Source organism: Cryptomeria japonica, chromosome 3 (genome assembly GCF_030272615.1).
Source record: "Cryptomeria japonica chromosome 3, Sugi_1.0, whole genome shotgun sequence".
NCBI lineage: Eukaryota > Viridiplantae > Streptophyta > Pinopsida > Cupressales > Cupressaceae > Cryptomeria > Cryptomeria japonica.
In genome coordinates, this window is record NC_081407.1 from 955,535,279 (window position 1) to 955,560,009 (window position 24,731).

At 35.2% G+C, this 24,731-nt stretch overlaps 1 protein-coding gene across 1 annotated transcript; it reads left to right on the forward strand.

The window, feature by feature from the left end:
- Positions 1–6,908: 6,908 nt before the first annotated feature.
- LOC131035629 (metacaspase-9) lies at positions 6,909–8,574 on the forward strand. Its single transcript, XM_057967359.2, has 2 exons — positions 6,909–7,329; positions 7,867–8,574. The coding sequence occupies exons 1-2, from the start codon at positions 6,996–6,998 to the stop codon at positions 8,496–8,498; spliced, it is 966 nt and encodes a 321-aa protein (XP_057823342.2). The 5' UTR covers positions 6,909–6,995; the 3' UTR covers positions 8,499–8,574.
- The last annotated feature ends 16,157 nt before the right edge of the window (positions 8,575–24,731 follow it).

Here is a 24,731-nt window from a genome sequence, read left to right on the forward strand (position 1 = left end):
AGGTATATTTCACCTTCATTAATGCATCATAATCTAATTCTTTTAACCATGAGATATGCAACCTACACCATTACTTATTCCTCATGATATGCATAATTTCCTTTCTACCAATGCATCTATGTGAATCATTCCCATTCACTAAATCCAATTAACATCTTCTAACATATTCACTTATTAATCTACGAATATTCCTCTTTCAAGATTATTTAACATTCTAACTAGCATATAAACATTCCATGCAATAATACAACTAATCCATAAAGCAATTCCATTCCATTATATTTTCATGATTCATAAGATCACATCTCTACAATAGTACAAATACAAATATGCCTAAATTCTAACTACGATTCATCTTACAAATACAAATACATTAAATACATCATGAGCATAGCTCTTTCTACTACAAGATTCCATCTACTATATACAAAATACCACATTACATGCATTCTATCTTATCCATTACATAAATCTACTACAAGGTACATCCATAGTACATCATGAAGAAGAATCCAAGAGAGCATCCCAATGGCTAAAAATCACCAACCTCCCAACCATGTGGAACCAAAGGAACCACCCCCCATGCTAGGAGATGACACAAGGTTCCAACACATTCTCTAAACCTAAGCTGACACCTATAACCAAGGAGACTAACAACACAAGGACACTCAAGAAAGAACTCACACATACAAAAAGCATGAACTCCCAGAGGCATAAAACTCATCAAGGCATAAATGCATCCAATATCACAAATCATAAAGGGGAAACACATGTAGGAGTGGAGTGTCATCACATGTCATCCTCATAACATAATAACATAATAACACAAGGCACTAGCCTGATGGACATGTGGAGCCATCTCAACCTATGAGAGAACTAAGGGAGATTAGCTTACCGTCTTCACGGCCTTCTCATGCTTATCCTAAAACATCCTCCGTAGGACTAAGTCATGAGGCACAAATCAATTTATCATCTTATTAATTAATCTAACTACCCAACCCATCAATTATTAGGTTATCACTTATTTACAAATCACAGAAAAGTCCAATGTGCCCTGGTGGTCTAGACTTCATGTATCCTTACAAGGAACCTTATGAAATCCTATCTCTCATGACCCTAATCATCCCAAGGAAGCCCACTCCTCCTAACATGGCCCAACAATAAATCACAAGAGGCTCTATCATATAATTACATGAAAACAATACTCAATGCAGCCAACAACTTTCACATATACTTTTACAACATAAGCAAGGCTACAACAACATCAATATAGAAAAATGAGCCTCTTGGCTAGAAATGAACAAAGGCATAACAAGCCATCAAATGCTACCATCAAATAAAGTAACATCACAGCAAGGCCTACTCACTTGCTGGTCCCAAAATAGCATAGAAATCAACTCAATCATCCATGGCCTATCCACATGGAAGAGAGTCTAAAACGTCCATAATACATAGAGAAACAAATATACTCAAAACCATCAAAATGCATCAAAACTGATCAACCCAAAATTGGGAAATATTAACAGACCTCAAATAAAGCCTCTGGTACAAAAATCAATTCGGGAAAATACTTCAAAAATGACCAAAACTGGGAAAATACAAAACACATACAGGTTAGCGCTTTTGCCCCGCAGGACAACGCTTTTGCCAAAAAGAACAACGCTTCTGTCAAGAAGAACAATGCGTATGCATTCCAGAATCGCGCATATGCATCCTAAAACAACGCTTATGTTTTCAGATTCATGCTTATGCATCCTAAGACAATGCTTATGTTGCGCAGAGTAGCGCAAATGCAATACAGAACAATGCTTTTGCATAGAGCTTATGAAAACTTAGAAAACTTTCGGATAAATTAATAAAATATAGACTTAATGAAAGGGCTTGAAAAACATATGAAAAGAAATGCCCAAAAACAAGGAATACTTGGGTATAAACACAATAAAATAACTCAACCTATAAACCAAGATTTAATCAAATAACTTCACAACAATTTCTCACAGAGGCGTGAAATGCCATACACAGAAAACCAAAAACATATATTCCAGCAACTATACAGAACCCAAATAATATAAAGTTCCTCCCCAAATATTTCCTTTCAGCAATAATAAAATATTATTTCAACCCAATACCCAAAACAATGCAGACACACTGCATACACAGAGAAGCCATTGAAATCAAAATACAAAGTAAAGAACTCCAACCTACAACTTGAAGTAATGGTTTGAAGCTGAAGAAGAGCTCCCACAAGCCAAACCAAATCCAATCCAAGCTCCAGCCAAATCCAAGAGAGAAGAAATCCAAAACCAAGTAGAAACTTGCTGAAGAAATTTTACAAAGAAGAGCAAAAACCAACCCGAAAAACCTCACGAGAAAGATAATAAAAAGCAACAATAATCCAAAAACACTAGCCTCATTCTCGGCCAATCAAAATATTCCATTTTGGAGTATATTTTACGAACCCACCATATAATATAATTTATTCACCCATTTTGAATTTAACCAATGAGAGTGAAGTGTAGGTAAAGTAAATAAAATATATTTATCCAGCTAAGTGGAATTGTTTTTATTTCTTTATTTAATTTAATGTGCTCATACACCCCACTTAGGAATAAAAGTCAAACTATTAAATAAATATAAGCTGTAAATAAATAATCCAAATGGGGATTAAAATCAAATAAATCAAAAGCTAATAAAATAAATTAAAGAACCAAATAAATATAAGATATCAAATAAATATTAAACCATAGAAAGTCAACTTAATAATTAAATAATAAAATACCATTAAAGATTAAATCGCAAATGTTAAATAAATATTAAACAACAATAAAGCTTATCAAATATTAAAATAATCATAAAATCAATAAATTTTAATTATCAAATAAATATAAATATCAAATAATTAAATATTCAAAACTTATAAATTAAATACATTAAAATAAACATTGTATGGGGGTTGTGGTTTTCTTCTTTTCAGTTCAAAAATGCCAGTAGTCTAATAAATTTATGGAGGGATTCGCAATTTTCTATGCCCTGGAGCGTGCTTTTGAGTTGGGGTGGCGTAAGGTTATCTGCGAATCGGATTCATAGATTATTGTTAACTTGTTGAATGAGCAGAAGGTGAGTGGGATTAATTTGCAGCTGGCAGGGATTGTTCACCAGATTTTCCAAATTAGTGCTATGATGGAGAAGGTGTCCTTCATCCACATTCCTCGTGAATGGAACAGGGCAGCTGATTGCTTGGCTAAGTGGGCCTCGGGAAATGGTGATGATTGGAAAGTTGATGGTTGGAAGCATCTCCCCTCGGATTACTGTCAGGACTTGCATAAGATCTTTGTTGAGGATATGGCTAGCTATGAAGCTGGTTGATCTTTGGTCGGGCTTGTTGTTCTCTTCTGGAGCTTTGGGGCTCTGGTTTTCTTTTGTAATGTTGGATTCTAATTATTAATAAAGTTCTTACCCCTATATTCACAAAAAAAAATTAAAAAATAAAGACTGTCCACTAATTATTATTTTTATGTGCAATATAATAAATTTTCAACTTGTCTTGAGTTTTATAATTTTTTATCTCACATATTAAACCCTGAATGTGAAGTGGTATCTCTTTTTAACATGCTTTAATTGATGACAATCATGTTGTCTATCCATTTTGATGCATGAAAATGAATAGAGAAATTAAAGTAAAAAAATACTTTTGTCATTTGTTAAAAATCTCAACAATAAAGAATAACTATCTCCATCTCTACATCCATATTCATCTCCATATCTATCTCTATCTCTATCTCTATTTCTCTCTCTATCTCTCTTCCCTATCTCTATCTCCTTATCTCTCCCCTCATCCTCGTCTCTATCTTCTTTTATTATTTATCACTCTATTTACTTCTCTATCTCTCCCGAGTCTCCCTCTCCATCTCTATCTCCATATCTAACACATACACTCCTTGTTTCTCTCTCCCTATGTTTATCTCTATATATCTCTCTTTCACTAACAAACATCCCTATTTTTCCTACTTGTCTCTATCTCTATCTCTCTCACTTGTCTCTATCTTCTCCTTTATCTCTCACACTTACCCCCTCTAACTTTATCTTTGCATTTCATTCTCTCTCTCTCCATATTTTTTTATATCTCACTCTCTATATATATCCCTCTCTACCTCTCTCTATATACGAGTTCCTATATCTTTATCAAGTACTATATCACTATCTACCCCTCTATATCTTAATAAAATACTATATCTCTATCTACCCCTCTCTCATTATTTCTATTTATCCCTCTCTCTCTCTTCCTCTCACCTTCCATCTCTCCTTAGATGTATGTATTTATATCTCTTATTCACTTTTACTCATTATTTATATCTCTTTTTCTCTTATTTGTTCTATCTCCCTACCCTTCTTTATATACCACCTCTCTCTCTCTCTCTCTCTCTCACACACACACACACAACCTTTCCCAAGTTATATCTATATGTGTATCTCTTATTCTTTCTACCACTTCTCTCCATCTTTATATCCATATCTCTCATCTCTCCCTCTCTGTCTATCACCCCATTTTTATATCTCTCTGCTTTACATCTCTCTCATATACAGACACTCCTTGTTTCTCCCTTCCTATATTTATCTCTCTTTTTACCTCTTAATATTACTTGCCTCTATCACCTTCTTCCTCTCTCACTCTTTCCTCATATGTATGTACCTCTCTTTCTATCTCCCACTCTTTATTTATATCTCATTATCTTTGCCTCTCTCTCTCTCTCTCTCTCTCTCTCTCTCTCTCTCTCTCTCTCTCTCTCTCTCTCTCTCTCTCTCTCTCTCTCTCTCTCTCTCTCTCTCTCTCTCTCTCTCCCTCTATCTGTATCACTCCCTCTCTCCCCCCTCTGACTCTCATTCACTCTATCCCTCTCTCTATTTCTCCTACTTTGTATCTATGTGTCTCTTCCTCTCTCTTGTTCTTCTCCTTATCTATTTCTATCCATATATTTCTCTATACCCATCTCCACTGACCTCTCTATCTTTCCCTTAGCCTCTCTATCTTTCTATATCACCCCATATCTATATCTCTCCATATCCCCTTCTCCGTATATAAATTGATCTCTCTCTCTCTCTCTCTCTCTCTCTCTCTCTCTCTCTCTCTCTCTCCATCTCCATCTACCTATATCTCTCCCTCTTTCCCCCTCTTTTCTCTCTCCCCCTAATCTACCTCTCTCTCCCTTTTCTCTCAAAACCTCTTTGTATCTCTCTATATCTCTCCCTCGCTCCTTTTATATCACTCTATCTATCTCTCTACCTCTACCTCTCTCCCCCTTTCTCTTCTCATATATCTCTATCTCTCCTTGTTTCTCTCTCTTGCTCTCTATCTTCATCATTTATCTCTCCCTCTCTCTCTTCTCCATGTCTATCTATCTCTATTTTATCTACCCATATCTCCCTATCTATATATATAATTATATCTCTACCTCTCTATCACTCTATCTCACAATCTATATCTCTATTTATCTTTCTCTTCCTCTCTATCTCTCCCTCTTTATCTGTATATTTATGTCTTTCATTTTTATCTATCTCACGCTTCTCTCTCTTTTTATCTCTTCATCTTCTTCTCTTCATACCCATCTCCTCTATCTTCATCTCCATCTCTATCTCTATATCTATCTTCCTCTCTATCAATATCCTGTATCTCTCTCTCCTTACCCCCCTCTATCCATCTCTCCATCTTTCTATCTATATATCCTCGTCTCTTTCCCTCTCTTCTAATGGAGTCTAATTATAAATCTGATTCAAAGGTTTTTTTGGTCATGTTTGAAAGGATGCATAATTGATTCAAAGTTGTCACTTCTCTATGAGACCTTTGTTACACAAACAATATCATTTGCTAAAAGACCTATCACTTCACATTTGCAACTAATAGAAAAAAACTCAATTGACCTTCCAAACCTTTTCGACATTCTCATTGCACACAAAGGTGCGCTTGCTAGTAATAATCTATGTCAAACAGATAAGATTATATAATGGAGACACATTTATTACTTCTATAACTGAAAATTTAATTCATATATTCAACGACCAAATTAATAAAAAACTAAAATATTAAACCTAACTTCTGTACAAAACATTACTTATAAGATATCCCAATCGAAATGAATCCAGATCATGAAGAAAAAAGTGCACGATATGCCTTCCAAAAAGTTCTCTAGTCTTCCATTTTTTAAGGATATCGTCTGGTTTGCAGGTGTTGGTTATTGCATTCACGTTATCAATCGATATCTTTAAAGTGAGAAAAAATCTTGAAATCGGAGGGAAAAGAAGCAAAGAAATTCCACAAGAATTGGACTACCTACCTGAAGGGAAATCTGGTTGTGTGGGATGCCTAATCTAATCCATACCTTGCCTGCTTCTTCAACTCCTCACTTATCGTCTAAAATCTCTTAATCCACACGCTTTATACTAACTAATTAAATACAATCATCGTAACACATGGAATTTGACACGATATGTTTAATGTTTTTCATAATTTTGAATCAGTCTGTTGGGTTTCGTAGATTTATTTTATAATTACGACGAAGGTTGTCGTGTCGTACACATATTATGAGATGGTGTCTTCGTGTGGCTCAAGTCAACTTAGAACAGGAAGGCCTTATGGGAGACCAGAACAAATCGGCGCACGTATTTTATATTAAACTTTTAAGAGTAATTTCTTTTCAAGGATTCATGCCAACTTCATGAGGTGGTCTGCAAAAAAAAAAAAAAATTGTATTGAATTTGGTGAATTTGCGTGGACGGCAGCTTAATCTCTGAACCATCACATCACTAACAACCTTTAACTTATCTTTCCTTACAATTTCTTTAATGGCTAAGATGCTTCTTCATTTGGATTGGCCTACAAGGGGACGTCCTTCCTACACCACCTTATTTGTTATAAATATTTATTTGGTGTTTGGATTCTGAAATCATCAGAAAGAGAAGAGTAGTGAGCTCTGATTTGTGTTGAGTGCAGAGAAAAGAAGATGACAAGCAACAAGTATGCAGTGTTGGTGGGATGCAATTATCCCAACACACAAAATGAATTGCATGGCTGTGTAAACGACGTTGTGGGCATGAAAAGCACCCTGCTTACTCGTTTTGGGTTTGGCAAAGAGAATATTGAGCTCCTGATCGATACAGACGAGTCATACACAAAGCCCACAGGAGAAAACATTCGCAAGGCCCTGCTCAACATGGTAGGGAAGGCCAAGGGTGGAGATGTGCTCTTCTTTCACTACAGCGGCCATGGCACAATCATCCCAATCCATCACCACAAGGACGAGTGTATTGTCCCATGTGATTTTAACTTTCTCACAGGTTGGTCATTTCAAATTCTCTCATTTGATTGAATTCTTCAATTGTTTCAGCTTTTCAGCTCTTGATATAAGATTGTATAGGCTATTGACAACATAAGTCTTAGGTTGAAATTTTTAGAGTGAGAGTTAAGAATTAGTATATTTATTTGTCAAATTCAGTTAGATTCTTATGGTGTTGAGATCTCGTATTCAACAAAACATAATCTATAATGAATTTATTCAGAACCATTCAACTTCATCAAACGATTAAAGATTCATTGATTATAAAGACACAATTCATTTTAAGATCTATGAAATGGTTCCTTGCAATTATTTTTACATATAGTTTGAGTCCGAAAGATCTAACAGCTCCGTCCTTACATTCAATCCTTACTAGCTAAATTTCCCTTTTATATTCTTTCCAACTACTTGCAGCAAGTGTTAAAATGATGCTTTCTGTGATTTACCCAAATTCTCAATTTTAATGACTTCTATATCAATAGGTTAGTTGTATTTTTCTTTCCGTGTTATTTCAACTGCCTTGTTTGATGTATTGCAGACGAAGATTTTCGCGAAATAGTGAATCAAGTTCCGGAAGGGGCCTCTTTCACCATGGTCTCTGATTCGTGTCACAGTGGAGGCCTTATTGACAAAGAAATAGAACAAATCGGTCCTCATGGTCAAGCTCAAACTGCTAATACTTGTGAAATCACCGAAGAAGAAAGGAAAAAGAGCAAGTTTTTGCCCTTGGATTCTATTCTGCAAGTCTTAAGAGAAAAAACAGGGCAAGCTGAATTAGAGGGCGATGATATAAAGACTGCTCTGTTTGATCTGTTTGGAGGAAACAGCAGCTGCAAAGTGAAGAAGCAATTTGAAGGTGTTAGGGAATTTGTAGCGGAGCAAGCTCGCGTTGATGAAGACATGGGAATACTGTTAAGTGGGTGTCAATCAGATGAGACTTCTGCGGATGCGTGCCCATCTGGTAATCTAGAAGAGGCATTTGGGGCTTTCACCAATGCTATTCAAATGGTGTTGGGCGAGCATCCGGGCCCTATAAGCAATAAAGAACTGGTTTTGAGTGCGAGGAAACTTTTGCTACGAGATGAATACTCGCAGCATCCATGCCTCTACTGTAGCAATCGAAACGCAGATGCCAACTTCCTCTTTGAACAATCCAACAATCCAAAATAATTTACCATTCCACCCTGCAAACGCCACACTTTCAATGTAATCACTTGATTATTTCTAATAAAAATTTCATTTTCAATTGCCGTGCTTTGCTACCTTTGCCTTTTGCTTCCACCAAGATAAAGATCATTACGATAATCAAAAGAATCTTACAAAACTAAACAGAGATGTTTACAGTCATAGCTGGAAGTAAAGTTCGAAGAATAAAGATTCAAAGAGGTTTATTACAAACACTTCATTTTGTGGAAGCCAAATTAAATATTGTTGAAAGAGCTATAAAAACTATGGAGATTGAGCATAAGAAAGGGACATCCAATCTATTGCTTTTCAAATATGAATAACATCAAAGATATATTTGATCAAATTATATATAAGAAGATTTCATTCATAAAGAATATGAAATACAAAATTTTACAAAAGATAAAGAATCTAATCAACATAAGAAGTTGGTTTCTACGAGAATTTTTTAAATTTATCATTATTTATAGGGATATCCGACACAGTAGAATTCCAAATAATCTTCTTCCAACCCAACTCATAAGCTTTCTCGAGATTCACAAGGAGAGCCCAAGCCTCCATCTAATTATTGATGCCAATCCACATAGTAAAAAAGAAAAACTAATTCAACTAAACTAATATTAGCCCATCCATGTCCACCTATCATTGCAACTCCTTGGTTACCATGAGAAGAACAATCAATGTTAATTTTGAAAAAGCCCAAAGAAGGGGGAGACCATTTGTAACCTACTTTATTCACCTTATTAGAAAAATTAAGCTTAAATCCAAAAGGAATAAATTCAATCAAATTGTCCATTTCAGGTTGCTTCAAATTTTCAAAATCATAGAGACTAAAGTCACCATCCACACAACACTTAGCCATCAAGGTTCATTTCAGGTTGTCCAAAATCTTCTTCCAAAAATAATGGACAAGACTTTGATGGCCTTGGAAATTTTGGTGATTTCTTATAGACAATTTTCTTCTTCAAGTTTTTGCAAACACAATTAGCTGAAATTCTTAATAGTCAACTCTCCAACTATCTTTGTATTCTAATACCACTTTGATGGGTGGATGGATATAGAATATGAACTTAGTTATGCACAAACTTTAAAAAAAGCACACATATAAAAAATGACACACAAACTCAAAATGCTTCAACAAGGACTTCTTTAATTCAACTTTATTATAAATAATTACAAATATATAAATCTAGAGTGCTATAGTATTCAACAAATTATAATAATTAATTTGAAATAAAATGGGCCTTCCCACTCATTGTCATCTACCTCTCTCAATTCAAAATCTATGTTCCTACCCCTCCCTATTTGTGTTGGAGCCTACATACAAAATGTTTCTATTATGGTGTTGCTTACTTTGTAGGCTATGTATGTGTTTTCCCTCCCATGTGGCTCTCTATCTAGTATGGATTCACCTCCATTATAATTGGTGGTGGATCTTGAAACTCAAAAAGATTATCACATTTATCCTATTTTTGTGTCAATCATCACTTTCTTGGCCATTCCATTGGCGAGTTTTTAAGAAAGAAGTTTAAAAACTTCTTAGTGATGGTATTATTCGCCTGACAAGTGACATTGAGTTTCCTCTTTATCCTATCCCTATCATAATTGATTAAACCCTTGTCTATTATGTTTCTTCTCACTATGTGATATTTGTAGCTCTCTATTGGGTCAAACTATGATTCATAGCGATACAATCCTATGTGCAATCATGCTTTATCTTAGATAACAACATAATAGTCTATCATATGGTTATTATTTCCTTTACACTAGTGGGTGACTATAACTGATTTTTGAGGGGTATGCATCCATGTTTAAGGATATCATCTCCTTGCTTGAGAAATGTATATCCTTGTTTAATGATCTCAACCAATTATTTGTGGGGTATGTATCCTTGCATAAGGATATCCTTTCCTCATTTGAGGGGTACGCATCCTTGTTTAAGAATCTCATGTATCCTTATTTTGGAGGTATATGTCCTTGCTAAGGATCCCCTCACCATTATTGGAAGTTTTATCCATGATGAGGAACTCTTCCCTTTTTTGGAGGTGCGTATCCATGTTGAGGATCTCCTCCCCCTTGTGCAAAAATGTGTCCCTGAAGAGGATCTCTTCCTTGTGTTGGAGGTGTGCACTCCCCATTGTTGGAAGATGCATCCCTAATGAGGATATATTCCTTGTTTTAGAGGTGCGTATATCCTTGCTAAGGATACCCCTAAGTTAGAAGATGCATTCTTCATGAGGATTTGTTACTTATTTTGGAGGTTTGTATCCCTGCTAAGTATCTGATCCCCTTATTGAAAGATTTATCCCTTATGACAATGTCTTCCCTATTTTGGTGGTGTTTATCCTTGTTGAGGATCCCATCCTATTTATTCGAAGATGCATCAATGATGAAAATCTATTTTTTATTTATGATGTGTGTATCTCTATTGAGGATCCCCTCCCCCTTGTTGGAAGATGTCTCCCTAATGAGGATCTCTTCCTTGTTTTGGAGGTGTGTAACACTACAAGCTATCCCCTCCCCCTTGTTGGAAGATATATCCCTAATGAAGATCCGTTCCTTGTTTTGGAGGTGTGTATCATTGTTAAGGATCTCCTCCCTCTTATCAGAAGATGTATCCCTGACTAGCTCTGCGTTTTTTTGGAGGTGTTTATCTTTGTTGAGGATCCCCTTATTGGAAGATGTTTTCTCAATGAGGATCTCTTTCTTATTTTTGAGGTGTATATCCCCACCAAGATCTCCTCCCCCTTTTTGGAAGATGTATCTCTAATGGGGACCTCTTCCATTTTTTGGAGGTGTGTATACTTGTTCAGGATCCCCTCACATCTTGTTGCAAGATGTATCCCTAATGGTGATCTCTTCCTTGTTCAAAGGTGTGTATCCCTGTTGAGGATCCCCTTTCTTTTCCTTAAGATTTCATCATAGAAATATACTAGCATCTCAAGGGGGGCATAATGCTTCTGTTTACCACATTTTACCAAATCTTTCAAAAGTATCCATATTTTTACCACATCCTTTACTATCAAATAATAATCACTCACTTTCAATATTTTGTTTCATCAAATTCTCAAGATCTCTTTCGAGGTTTGCAACATAACTTTTTTACTTGATCACTATGTTGGAAATCTTCTTATGTAGTCTTCTAGCCATCAATAATAGTCATTACATCTATAATTTATAAAAATATGCTAAAACTAATATTTTTTTAAAATATAAAATTAATCATTTTATAAGTATTCTTGTTAGATTTTAAGTACTCTATCATTGGTTTTAGTTTGTAATGAATATAGTATTTTCTTGTGAATAAATTCAACATCTTTTTGGTGCAAAATTATAGTCATTTCTATTTAATTCTAGAGTGTGAAAAGAGTTGGCACTTGACATGATCAAGTATCAAAGAGATCTCAAATGATAAAGATTATCACTCACAAAACCTAGACAATTGGTTGGTTTGATAATCTCAAATGAATGTTTAAAAACACCTAATTGTTTATTTGAACTAACTAAGAGCTAATTGTAAGGAAAAATAACTTTATAATCAAACAATTTATAATACTGGCATAATAAAAAACCTTATAGCCACTATTTTGAATTGAACAATCAACACATACGTAAAAAAGAGATGAAACCATATGTTGAAATTATAAGCTTTCACATTAGTTTTTTATTATCTTCTAATGTAGAATAATAAGACATTTAATATTTAGAGTGTTACAAATAATAATAATTGACAAAATCAATTAAAATAATATCTTAATATGCAACAAAAAATACCCTTCATACATTAATCTTATTAATTGACAAAAACAAAACAAACATTAAAACTAACATCTATTATAAAAAATAATAAGAAAGAAACAATAATAACTATGTGGAAAACTCCTACATATAGACATTGGTATTGACATTCCTTAGATTGAATTATCTTTAATAATAAAGCTATTGTACAACACATAACTTGTTAGTGATTGAACAGATCGTAAGGTTTGAAACTCCAAGATCACTTTCACAAGCTATTGAAGGAGGTGGATGGATGGATGAATCACAAGATGCAAATAAAAACATAAAGCACAGAGCAGAAATTGTATTCACAGACCAACGTATGGTACAGCATACAGAACTTATTTTATTGATTGCAATACAAGTACAGATGCAGATATAGAAGTCTGCAGAGTTCTTACAATAACAGTTATCTGCCTTGGATTCTCCACCTTACAAAATGGCTTCACCCAATACTTATTTATAGCTGAACTATGAGGCGGTTTACATTGTTGTCTTGCATTACACAAAGCTAAGAAGATAAAAGACTAAATCAGATTGCTCCTTTTTATGAAGAGACAACTGGATACTCTGTGAAGATGAGGCGGTGGGAGAAATTAGCATATTCCAACACTCCCTCTTGATTTCGGCCAACGAATGCTTCGACATTCTTAAATTCCTTCACTATTGACTGCTATCTCCTTCTGTCCCTTTCAAGTCTTCAGACTCAAAATTTTCATTGCTTGATAAATTTAAACTAAGTCAATGATCTTCAAATATTTTCTTCAATGAAGATGTCTTTCTTTTGGCCTTCTCCAACTGCTGCGACAGTCCTTGAAACCTTCAAAGCTTCAATTTGAAACTTCCTAAAATTTCACATTTTTGTAAATGTCTTGTTCCTTTGTCCCTAAACATTTGTTATGTCTTTTGAACATTCTAACCTTTCATGATTTCTATCATTTTTTACATATGAATTTTTATACTTGAACATTGTTTTTATCATATCAGTAATCTTCTGTCAACTTGATCCATAGCTCCTTCCATAATCTATTTGTATGCAACTTGTCATAGATTCTTTTTTCTTCTCTTATCTTCTCTATTCCAACATGTCTTTTCTGAATGGTTCTCCAAACCACATATGCTACAAGAATGAATATCTCAGCACATCTCCCTTTTATGTCCTTTATGGAAATGAGAACAAGTTGCATATGTTGCATTCTTTGGACTGATTTGTTTGAACTTGTAACATCTGGAACAACATTTGTATTAGTCTTCTCTAAAAAATCCAAGGCCTTCATTCTTTGGCCTCATCACTGGTTCGATGGGTTTTCTAATTCATTGCCCATACATTCCCAAACCTTTGCCTTTATAACCCATGTTTCTTCATAATTTTCAAACGAACATTCTTTTCCATAGATTCAAATACATTATCGTTTTCACCCTTACATTCTTTATCCAAAATAACATTGATTAATTCATTCAAACCAAAAAACTGATCAAAGAAACTACACAATTCATCTATAGTACACGAAGCATCACACGCTAAAGGCTTTAACTTTAAAATTCATTTTCCTTTTGCAATGTATCAAACATCTTATCTAATTGACTATATTGTGCTTGCAACTTTATTATTTCTTTCTTTTGTAAATTATTTTCTTTTTCAACCTTTTTCAAATCTGCATCCAAATATTCAAAAACCTTTAGCTTTTCTTGTAGTTCTTCATTTTTCTTTCCAAACCAATTTAACTTTTCTTCCAATTCTATATTTTTTTTTTAACATCTACTAATTCCTTTTCCAAAATATCATTTTCACATTGTATTGGTGAAAATATTAGGGTTTCCACCACAAGAATCATGAAAACTGCTAATATTTACTTGGGGACCAATATATTAGGGAAAGATAGGAATTTGATCGATCTAAATCCAATAGATCTAGATTTTGATTTGATTCTAGGGGTTTAAGTGTGCCTCTTCTTTCTCTTGATTTGAATTAATTTATTGAGGATGCTAGAATTAGGGTAAATGTGTTGAAATATAAGTAATTATGTATGAATGGTGAGCTACAGTCGTCAGATCGAACCATGAACCTGCAGTAGAGGATTATAAGAATATTCAGACATGTTCCCAAAAGGAGCTCTTGATTTTTTGAGATCGGGATAGTGGTCGCTCTGGTCCTTCGTACTTTTTGCACTCTAATGGGGGATTGATTCGTCACTATAAATAAAGTCAATTCTGAATATCGCAGATCTATACTTATTTCTATGCACACTAGAGAAGAAAAATAGGTTGGGAATAGGGGCTTGCCTGAGTCAAACCCTGGTTTAGGAATTTAACCTTAAATGAAATATTGCAAATACTGAAATAAATAATTGAAAGATATACCTCAAATCTGCAATGACTGATAATGATGTTTTGCTTCTTGAATGTAATCACATATGTTGTATGACATGGCATGAACAAGACAAAACCCTAATCACACACACATGCTTGCATATGAATGCTTGATGATGAACACTTCAATACTTGAATGCTTGATTGCTTGAATGTGGAGATAGATTAAAATAAATTGATTAAATTCCTTTTTATATGAGGATCTAGGTCAATTTACTGATTAGGATGACCTCCAATAGTCACATAGAGCCACTAAATTCATTTCCTGTCAGAGAGATAGGTCACACCCTCCTCTCAAAAAATGGATCCCATTGAGTGGGACCAAGGTGTTGGGCGCTCTAGTCCAGGACCACGGCGCTAGCACCCTAGTCCTCGTCAAACAGGTACCTTAAATTGGCCCCAGAGAGAAGGACAAAGCCCCTTAGGATCATTTGGTATGTGTATGTAGCACCAAAACTAGAGTTAAGGCACTTAATGGGCCTAGATATGAGATGAGGGGGAGATGCGCTAAAGTATGGGCACAAACATGAGGTGTAAATTGGCTAGGTGATAATTTACAACATTACACACATAAATTTGTATATCTTTGTTTTTCATTTCTCTCTTATACTTGCTATTAATTCTGAATTACATTTCTTGTTGTTTATCAAATCTTCTTCTAAACTATCTTTTTCTTTCTTCATTCTTTTTCCAACTTTCCCCATTGAAAGAAATGATATAAACTTACTTATTTGTGATGCTAAATCTTCCTCTTTGATGATGATGATGATGATTGATTTGATAGCTTGAGTGCCTTCACTAGCCTTTATTTTGCACTTTCTATACTTGTTTGGCTTTCCTACAAATTGTCATGAATGATGTATATTGATGACTGCAAAATAAATATGATATTTTTCTTTAGGTGGCGGAAGTCTTGCTTACATCTGCAATTTGTGCTATAGAAGGTCTCCTCCTAGTAGTGGTGATGAACAACTTCTTATATAAATTGACCTTTATCTAGGGGGTGAGCTGAATGATGTCTTGGAGAATGTTGACCTTGAATAAGGTGTCCCTCTTCTAGAGGATTATTTTGTCCTTTGGTGCCATGGGAGAGAGGTGGCTAAATACCTTTTGATTCACTCTCTTGTCCTTTGGTGCTACCTCAGAGGAGTCTTACGGTGGCAAGAAGTGTATCATTCCTGAAGTTGATGTTGGGTTTGGTTCCAGAAGAAACTGATGGTTGGTTGCAAAGGTATCTCCAAAAGGAAAGGCTGATGGGGTTTTGAAAAAAAAGAGCCCAAGTTTGGAGTGGACATCATGGAAGAGAAAGTGGAACCTCGCTCGATGAGGGAGAAGGCAGACAATGAGATGACACAAGAAGACCATGTCAATTGTGGCCCGAAATGTGTCTACAAAGCTTGGATAGTGTCTAAAAAGCATGGACATATCGACCTATGAGTTTGGTTTAGTGTAGGGTAGGGTTATGATATATATTTGGTTGTTTTTATAGCTTACTTCTTCATTGTGATTTGCTCCATTTTGTTCTAGGGCTCTTAAGGTGGTAGGTTTTACAAGGGGATGGTGTGTTTATTTTCTGCTCCTTTTTTTGTTCTAATAGAGTTGGACAGGGTTGGTTCCATTTGGCTGGGATGATTTTAAGGGGATTGGGTGTAGCTATTGAGGTTTGTACTTTGCTCTATCCAATTTTAAACTTCTTCATGAACATACAAACTTGATTTCTTCTCTATATTAATATAAACAGGTATAGTCCATAAATTATTTACCTACCGAAAAAATCAACTTCTCAAAATAAAAAATACTAAAAATTAGAACAAATAATTATAGATAAAAAATTTCAATAATAAACTTTAATTGCATGCTTATCATTGCCTATCCAACACAATAATAGTGCGACACTAATTGCATGACTTAACAATCTTTTCACGTGATGAAAGAATTCATCCAGTATGTTTAAAAGGAGGAGAAACACAAATATAACTATGTGGAATACTCCTACATTTAGGCATTGATAGTGGCATTCCTTAGATTGAATCGTCTTTAATAATAAAACTCCTTGTACAAGACATAACTTCTTATTGATTGAAGAAATCGTAAAGGTTTGAAACTCCAAGATCACTTTCACAACCTTTTTTAAAATATAAAAAATAAACACAAGTGAAAACATGAACTCTTCTGTTAAGAGAAACAAAAATATAGATGTCCTCTACATTCGAAACAAGAAATGAACTGACTTCCTTTTGAATATGTTAAGTGGAGGACCATTCGGTTGGGTTGCGTACTGCATTTATTTTAAAACTGTGACATAACTTTTGCCTTGGTTTGTCCTGGCGTACACATATTTTCGGCGGCTTTCTCAAGCTAACACAGATCTGGACGGGCCTAGCCAAGACAACAAGAAGTCGGCGCACGTATATTAAATTAAACATAAGCAGTAATTTGTTATTAAGATTCCATGCCAAATCCGCGAAAAGAATTTATCGAATTTGATGTGTTGGTGTGGACGGCACATCTCTAACAACATCTGTGATCGGGACCACTACCTTTAACTTATCTTTCCTTACAATTTCTCTAATGGCGGAGATGTTTCATCATTTGGATTACCCTACAAGGCGACGTCCTTCCTACACCACCTTATTCCCATGACAATGTTATAAATATTTGTTTGGTGTTTGGATTCTGAAATCATCAGAAAGAGAAGAGTAGTGAGCTCTGATTTGTGTTGAGTGCAGAGAAAAGAAGATGACAAGCAACAAATACGCAGTGTTGGTGGGATGCAATTATCCAAACACACAAAATGAATTGCATGGCTGTGTAAACGACGTTGTGGGCATGCAAAGCACCCTGCTTACTCGTTTTGGGTTTGGCAAAGAGAATATTGAGCTTCTGATCGATACAGACGAGTCATATACAAAGCCCACTGGGGAAAACATTCGCAAGGCCCTGCTCAACATGGTTGGGAAGGCCAAGGCTGGAGATGTGCTCTTCTTTCACTACAGCAGGCATGACACTATCTTTGATTATCTACAATTCTCCACATAATGTTAAATCTATTTACTTAAATCTGGATTTGTATGTAGTCAGTGAGACTTCTTTTGTGATTGAGCAATGTGCTCTAGGCTGTAAGCCAGACCCCTATATTTTGTAATATCTTTTCATATGACGAGTGGATTGATATTGTGGGTTACAAATCCCACGGTTTTTCCTTTTTCAGGTTTTCCTTGTATAATTCTCTGTGTTATGATATTCATTTGTGTGTTTGGCTTATTGGTTGTTTTACTTTTTTCAATCTTATATGTACTGGTATACCGGTTGGTGAATGTATATTTTAATAAGGTTAAAATTGATCATTCCGGTAGAATACTAATTCACACACCCCCCCCCTCTTAGTGTTCTTGGATTCCAACAATAGGATTATATACCGTGAAGATAGGTCTTTTCGAATTATGCCGAGTGTAGCCACAATGTTGATGCAATATTATTGTATATCATCAAAAAGACCTGCATTTTTAAGAATTGTTAATCTACACATAAAAAAATGAACATAAAGGTTTTATGATCATTATTTGAAATGAAATGCATTATAATAAACGAAGAGGTGGGACTATACATTGTGAAGATACATTCTTACAAATTTTATGGAGTGTACCACAACATTGATGCAAAAATGGTGATTCAATGGTATTGTATATCATCAAAAAGACCTGCATTTTTAGAATTGTTAATCTACACAAAAAAACATGAACAGAAAGGTTTTATGATCATTATTTGAAATTAAATGCATGTTAATAAATGGAGAGGTGGGATTATATACCATGATGATACATCCCTTTGAATTATATTGAGTGTACCCACTATGTTGACGCAATAGTATTGTATATCATCAATAAGACCTACATTTTTAAGAATTGTTAATCTACACAAAAAACATGAACATGAAGGTTTTATGATCATTATTTGAAATGAAATGCATGGTAATAAACGAAGAGGTCAGATTATATGTCATGAAGATACACCCTTACGATTACGAATTATATCGAGTGTACCCACTATGTTGATGCAAAAATCATGAAGCAATGGTATTGTTCATCAAAAAAACCTACATTTTTAAGAATCTTCATATACACATAAAAAATTTGAACATTAAGTTTTTATGATCACTATTTGAGATGAAATACATGATAAAAAATTAAGAGATAATAGATACCTGCTACTCAAGTGTGCCTAAAGGGTTATCTCTTTGCTTAAGAGTATCCAACACTGCTACATGATCAACACTAGTCAATGTCCATAGTTCTTTTGTCTTCGGTCTTGCTTGATACTTCAACAACTTAACATTTGTAGCTATAATAAGGTGTTAATACATGAGAATGGTTTTGTGTCTCTCGTAGTCTTCAAATGTTGGTATGCCATTCTTTCTAATCATGTATGTTCACAACCAAACAGTGAAAATTTTAGTGGCTAATATTCGTCAATTGACTATTTTTTGAAATTTGGAAATCAAATTTGGCTAATAATTTCAACTTTTAAGGTGACCCAAATCGCCACATTTTTACAAATTTTTATTTTAATGTTAAATTTAAATTGCCAGAGAATTTATTTTATTAATTTTTTTAACTTAAAAATTCACCACAATATTTGATACATAATTGGATCAAATTCGCCAACATTTTATAATTTATTGTAGAAATACAAATTAATTCACCAATAATATATCATAATTATTAGTTACTTTAGGGTTATATCAACAATATTTTGTTTGTGGGGTTTGAAATTGCTTTTGAATTGTTGACTTCAATGAAAACCAATCATCTAAAAGCAATTTTTGGCCCCATGAGTATTACAAATTATCTGTAAATTTTATCTTGCAAAATAGAAAGAGGGCTATTAGATTATTTTAAGTTAATGGTAGAAACCAAATAAACTATAGTCTAACCCTTAAACTCATTAATGATTTCAAACTTCATGCCTTTACTTTTTTATAAAATTTTATTTTTAAATGAAAAGAAATGCAATAGTAATTAATGCATACAATTAAAATTAAAAAAAAAAAATTAATAAAAAGGAAAGATTCGCCAATAAACATTATTATTATTATTTTTTAAAAAAAATATTCGCCAAGATTTTATACAATTTTTTGAGGGGGGGTTTCTTAAAGTTATCACTGCAACCAAGTTCCTGCAACAACAACTGAACCTATAGGATACATGAACCCATTATCATCTGTCACCAGTTGTGTTAGCTTATGCTTTCCCTGTACACACCGTGTCAACCAATAGTCTGATTTCTCTTCATTCCCCTATGGTACAACCACTGCAAAAACATGTCCTGGTTAGAGAAGATCTAAAAGATGATCATACTCAACTAAAATTTCCATGTCATCATTTTACATGGATATTGTTTGAGATAAATGAGTTAGAAAATGTGGAATCCACGTATCAACCCACTCACTTGACTCACACTGATCCCAATCACATTGCACACAGCTCTGACAAAAATAAGCCAATTCTCGTGTCCAAATGGTCCATGTACTTGCATTTGAGCTACGAAATGAATGCATCTTTGAAGAGTCTTTAATTGTTTGACAATCCAATCTATCTCCCACTATGCCCTCCTCAACCAACCAAAAGAATTTGCACACTACGAAATCAAGAGTCCCTCCCTATGACATTGTTGAAAGTTACACTAATCAACAATAGAAAGTGCATCAGAGAATTTTGCACCTAAAATTCTCAATTGCTCCTTAACTAGAGCTCTCTTCAAACATGCACCTCCTCCATCATGCTCCCCCTTCCCATGTCGTACTTCAAAAACCCTCCAAATTTGAGGTACACACCTTTCTACATGCATTCTACTCAACCAATAAAACATACAAGCATTCTTGAATTGACCCGTGTAGTTATCTGACCATATGAGATGTCAGTCTATTGCAATACCTTTCTCCTGCAAGAACTCAAAAAAATCTTGAAACAATGTTACAAATACTTGGAGGAGTGAGATCTATCATCACTCATATAAAAATGATACTCCATGATTATCTTCCTATCCTCTTCTATACCATCAGGGGTGTGTCTATATGTTATGTGAACAAAAATAGCAATCTGAATTGAATTGTAATACTAATGGTGTACCTCATTTTGTGGTTGCAATGTATAGTTTTTTGCAAAATCGACCACTGACATAATAGTGCCAATCGGGAAAGAGTTCTTACACATCTTGAATTGTTGATCCAAACACTAAGCCCTATGGGTGTGCCTTGCATACTTGTCAAAAAGATTTTTCTTAAAATCCAAAATAAAATCAGCAACACTAACTTCTAGAGACCAATTCACATCTAGAACCTTCACCTCCACTCTTCAAACTATATTTCACCGTCTCATCTTTTTTTCTCAACAATATTCTTTCCAAACTCATGTTCACCGTCCTCATAAAAATATGAAACAAACTTTGACAACTCACCACATTGTGAGAACTTCTCATTCAAACAATCATTTCTATAAAAAAAAAAATTACCATCTCTAGCACATAAAAATAGATCTAGCAAGTCTCTTGATGATCTTAGAAATTGCATTGCACCACACTTCTGCAATATATCATTAGTATGCATCGTAGAACGAATATAGCATAAAATTTCATGGTACATTGAAAACTCCACATGGTATTTGCAACAAGTATTATGAATCTTAAGAGGTACACAATAAAATGACTTCAAAGATTCAAAGGCCCTTTGTGATATTTGCAAAGTTGGATGTGTTTCACAAAAAAAATTGTACAATATTGTTTGGCTTGATTCCAAGAAATGTTTGGGATGCAGTGTGCAGTCTCAGATGCCAATTCTTAACTTCAAAACATCCTTTAGATTGGATGATACTCTAGAATTATAGTGCCAAAATTGTTGAATTTCCTCCTTCACATTATCGGTCAACTTCTTATCAACATGTGGAAGCCTCCCACCAAAAGCCCACGTATCATGTTGAAGGGGATAATTGAGTCTTTCTCTTCTTGCAAGCGCTCTATCCAAAGTTTTACAATTTATGTTCAAATCAACACAAGTTTGTCTCATAAAGTGAGCCTTGCTCAAATGATGGCTTACTAAGGAGGAGGTAATCATTTTTCGAGTGGCTCTCTTATCTTTTTCCTTGCTATTCTTTCCAATAGAATTGGGAGTATTAAGAAGATTTTTGACAATAATATGACCCCTTAGGACACAATATGACCCCTTTTAACATCCTAGTACATGAGAAGACCCCTTATGACACCATTTGACCCCTTATGACAATATGATGTTCTAAGGGGTCATATGGTGTCCTAGGGGGTCATATGGTGTCCTAAGAGGTTGAATATGGTGTTCTAAAATATGTGTGGACCCTTAGGACCCCATATGACCCCTAACAACATCGTATGGCCCTTTAGGGAACCATATGATCCCTTTTAAAATCCTAGTACACGACATGACCCCTTATGACAACATGTGACCCCTTAGGACAATATGATATCCTAATGGATCATCTGGTATCCTAAGGGTTCATATGGTGTTCTAACACGTGTGGGCCCTTAGGACACCATATGACCCCTAACGACACTATATGATCCCTTAGGACACCATATGACCCATTTTAATATCCTAGTATACGACATGACCCCTTAGGACAATATGATGTTCTAATGGGCCATATGGTGTTGTAAGGGGTCATATGGTTTCCTAAGGGATCATATGGTGTTCCAACACATGTGTAGGCCCTTAGGACCCCATATGACCCCTAACGATACTATATCACCCCTTAGGACACCGTATGACCCCTTTTAACATCCTAGTACACGATATAACCAATTATAACACCATATGACCCCTTAGGACAATATGATGTCCTAATTAATCATATGGTGTCCTAAGGGATCATATGGTATTCTAACAGATGTGTGGGCCCTTAGGACCCCATATGACCCCTAACGACACCGTATGACCCCTTAGGACACCATATGACCTCTTTTAACATCCTAGTACATGACATGACCCCTTATGACACCATATGAGCCCTTAGGACAATATGATGTCCTAATGGGTCATATGGTGTCTTAAGGGGTCATATGGTGTTATAACAGATGTGTGGGCCCTTAGGACACCATATGACCCCTTAGGACACCATATAGCCCCTTTTAACATCCTAGTACATGACATGACCCCAGTCACATGGTGTTCTAAGGGGTCATATGTTTTTCTAACATATCTGTGGGCCCTTAGGACACCATATGACCCCTAACAATACCAGATGACCCCTTAGGACACCATATATGACCCCTTTTAAGATCCTAGTACACGACATGACCCTGTTCATATGGTGTCCTAAGGAGTCATATGTTGTTCTAACACAAGTGTGGGCCCTTGGGACATCATATGACCCCTAATGACACCATATGACCCCTTAGGACACCATATGGCTCCTCAGACACCATATGACCCTTTAGGACCATATGATGTCCTAAGGGATCATATATTGTTCTAACACATGTGTTGCCCCTTATGACCCCATATGACACTTAACGACACCATGTGACCCCTGAAAAAATCATATGACCCCTTATGACACCATATGACCCCTTAGAACACCATATGTGTTAGAAACATGGATCACTGAGAGGGGGGGTGAATCAGTGATCTACCAGTTAGCAGATTTTTAAACTTAACTTTAAACCATCAAAAGCAAATACTTGAAACTGAAATGCAGAAACATAGAACAAACAACCAAAAGATCATAACATCGGTATTTATAAGTGGAAACCCAAATGGGAAAAACCAAAGTGAGATTTGAACCCACAATACTATTCCACTATAACGAGTAGCAAAACAATATTATAAAATAGGAATGCACATGCATTCAGGCACACTGCCTAGAGCTCGCTGCTCAATTACAATAACCCGAAAGGATACAACCCTTAGGGAATTCTCACTAACTTGCAAGATAATTACAATGAATGAACTCTGAAATAGCATCTACAATGCTTGGATGAGTTTCGGTTGAGTGCCAAATATACCGACTAACTCCCTTCTATTGATCTGCTATGTTCTTCCATGTTCTCTGTCTCAGTCAGCTACCAGATCAAGAATACGCAAATGAAACTGCACCAAAATGGATTCTCAATCACCTCTCGCTCGCATGCAATTGCATCATTCACCAAAAAGATCATCCACACCAAACTTATATACCGACAACCACAAAATAGGTCATACATCATGTCAGCCTACAAGTATAACTTGTAGTCAGATGTCGTCTTGACCAGATCACTAGAGATAAATGTGGATCACCAAAATGATGTGTCTAAGTCGACCCAATCATCCCAAATATGATTCAATGCACCGCAATCATCGAAAAGCTTCCGGACCTGAAAATACTTTGTTCTTCCTGAAATACCGGTTAATCAGCTACCGGTTAACACCCGCTTTTGGATAAGAAGAATTATGATCACCAGATCGAATCTCCATGAAAATTTGCCATCAATGACAACCCTAAACCAATATTTAGCCACAGGAAACCACCAGATGAGTGTCAATTGCCAACAATCTCCCCCTTTGGCATTGATGGCAATACTCGTAAAAAATGGCTAAGTGTTGAGCAGTGTACACTGGTTCAAAAGGAATCAAAAGAATCTAGGGCTCCCCCTTAGCCAAAGAATTCCACTCTCCTATACATTTTTCATTTTTTCACTCCCCCTTTGACAACAATGCCAAAGATGGGGTGTTGTCCAAAATTTATATACAGAGATATTCACCAAAAAAATTACAAATACTTGAAAATGTCAGCATAAATAGTCTTCAAAAATCCTAGGTGAGTATCCCACCCACTCTTCAAGTTATCCAGAACTGTGATAAATGCACTAAATATAGTAACATGAATTTCTAATTCCCTTAGGTCAAATGGCACAGATTGGGCCATTTCCTTCATACAATATGCCTTGTGGCTCAACATGATGTCCAACCGGGAGGCAATTAGGCTCCAGAGTTCACCATTTTTTCTCAAAATTTTGTCCTTGTCCGCTTGGAGACTTGAGATCTGATCATTTAAAGCTATAACT

Coding starts and splice junctions, on each gene's coding strand:
- LOC131035629 (XM_057967359.2), top strand. CDS start 6,996: ATGACAAGCAACAAGTATGCAGTGTTGGTGGGATGCAATTATCCCAAC. Junction 7,330..7,866: donor TGATTTTAACTTTCTCACAG/GTTGGTCATTTC, acceptor GATGTATTGCAG/ACGAAGATTTTCGCGAAATA.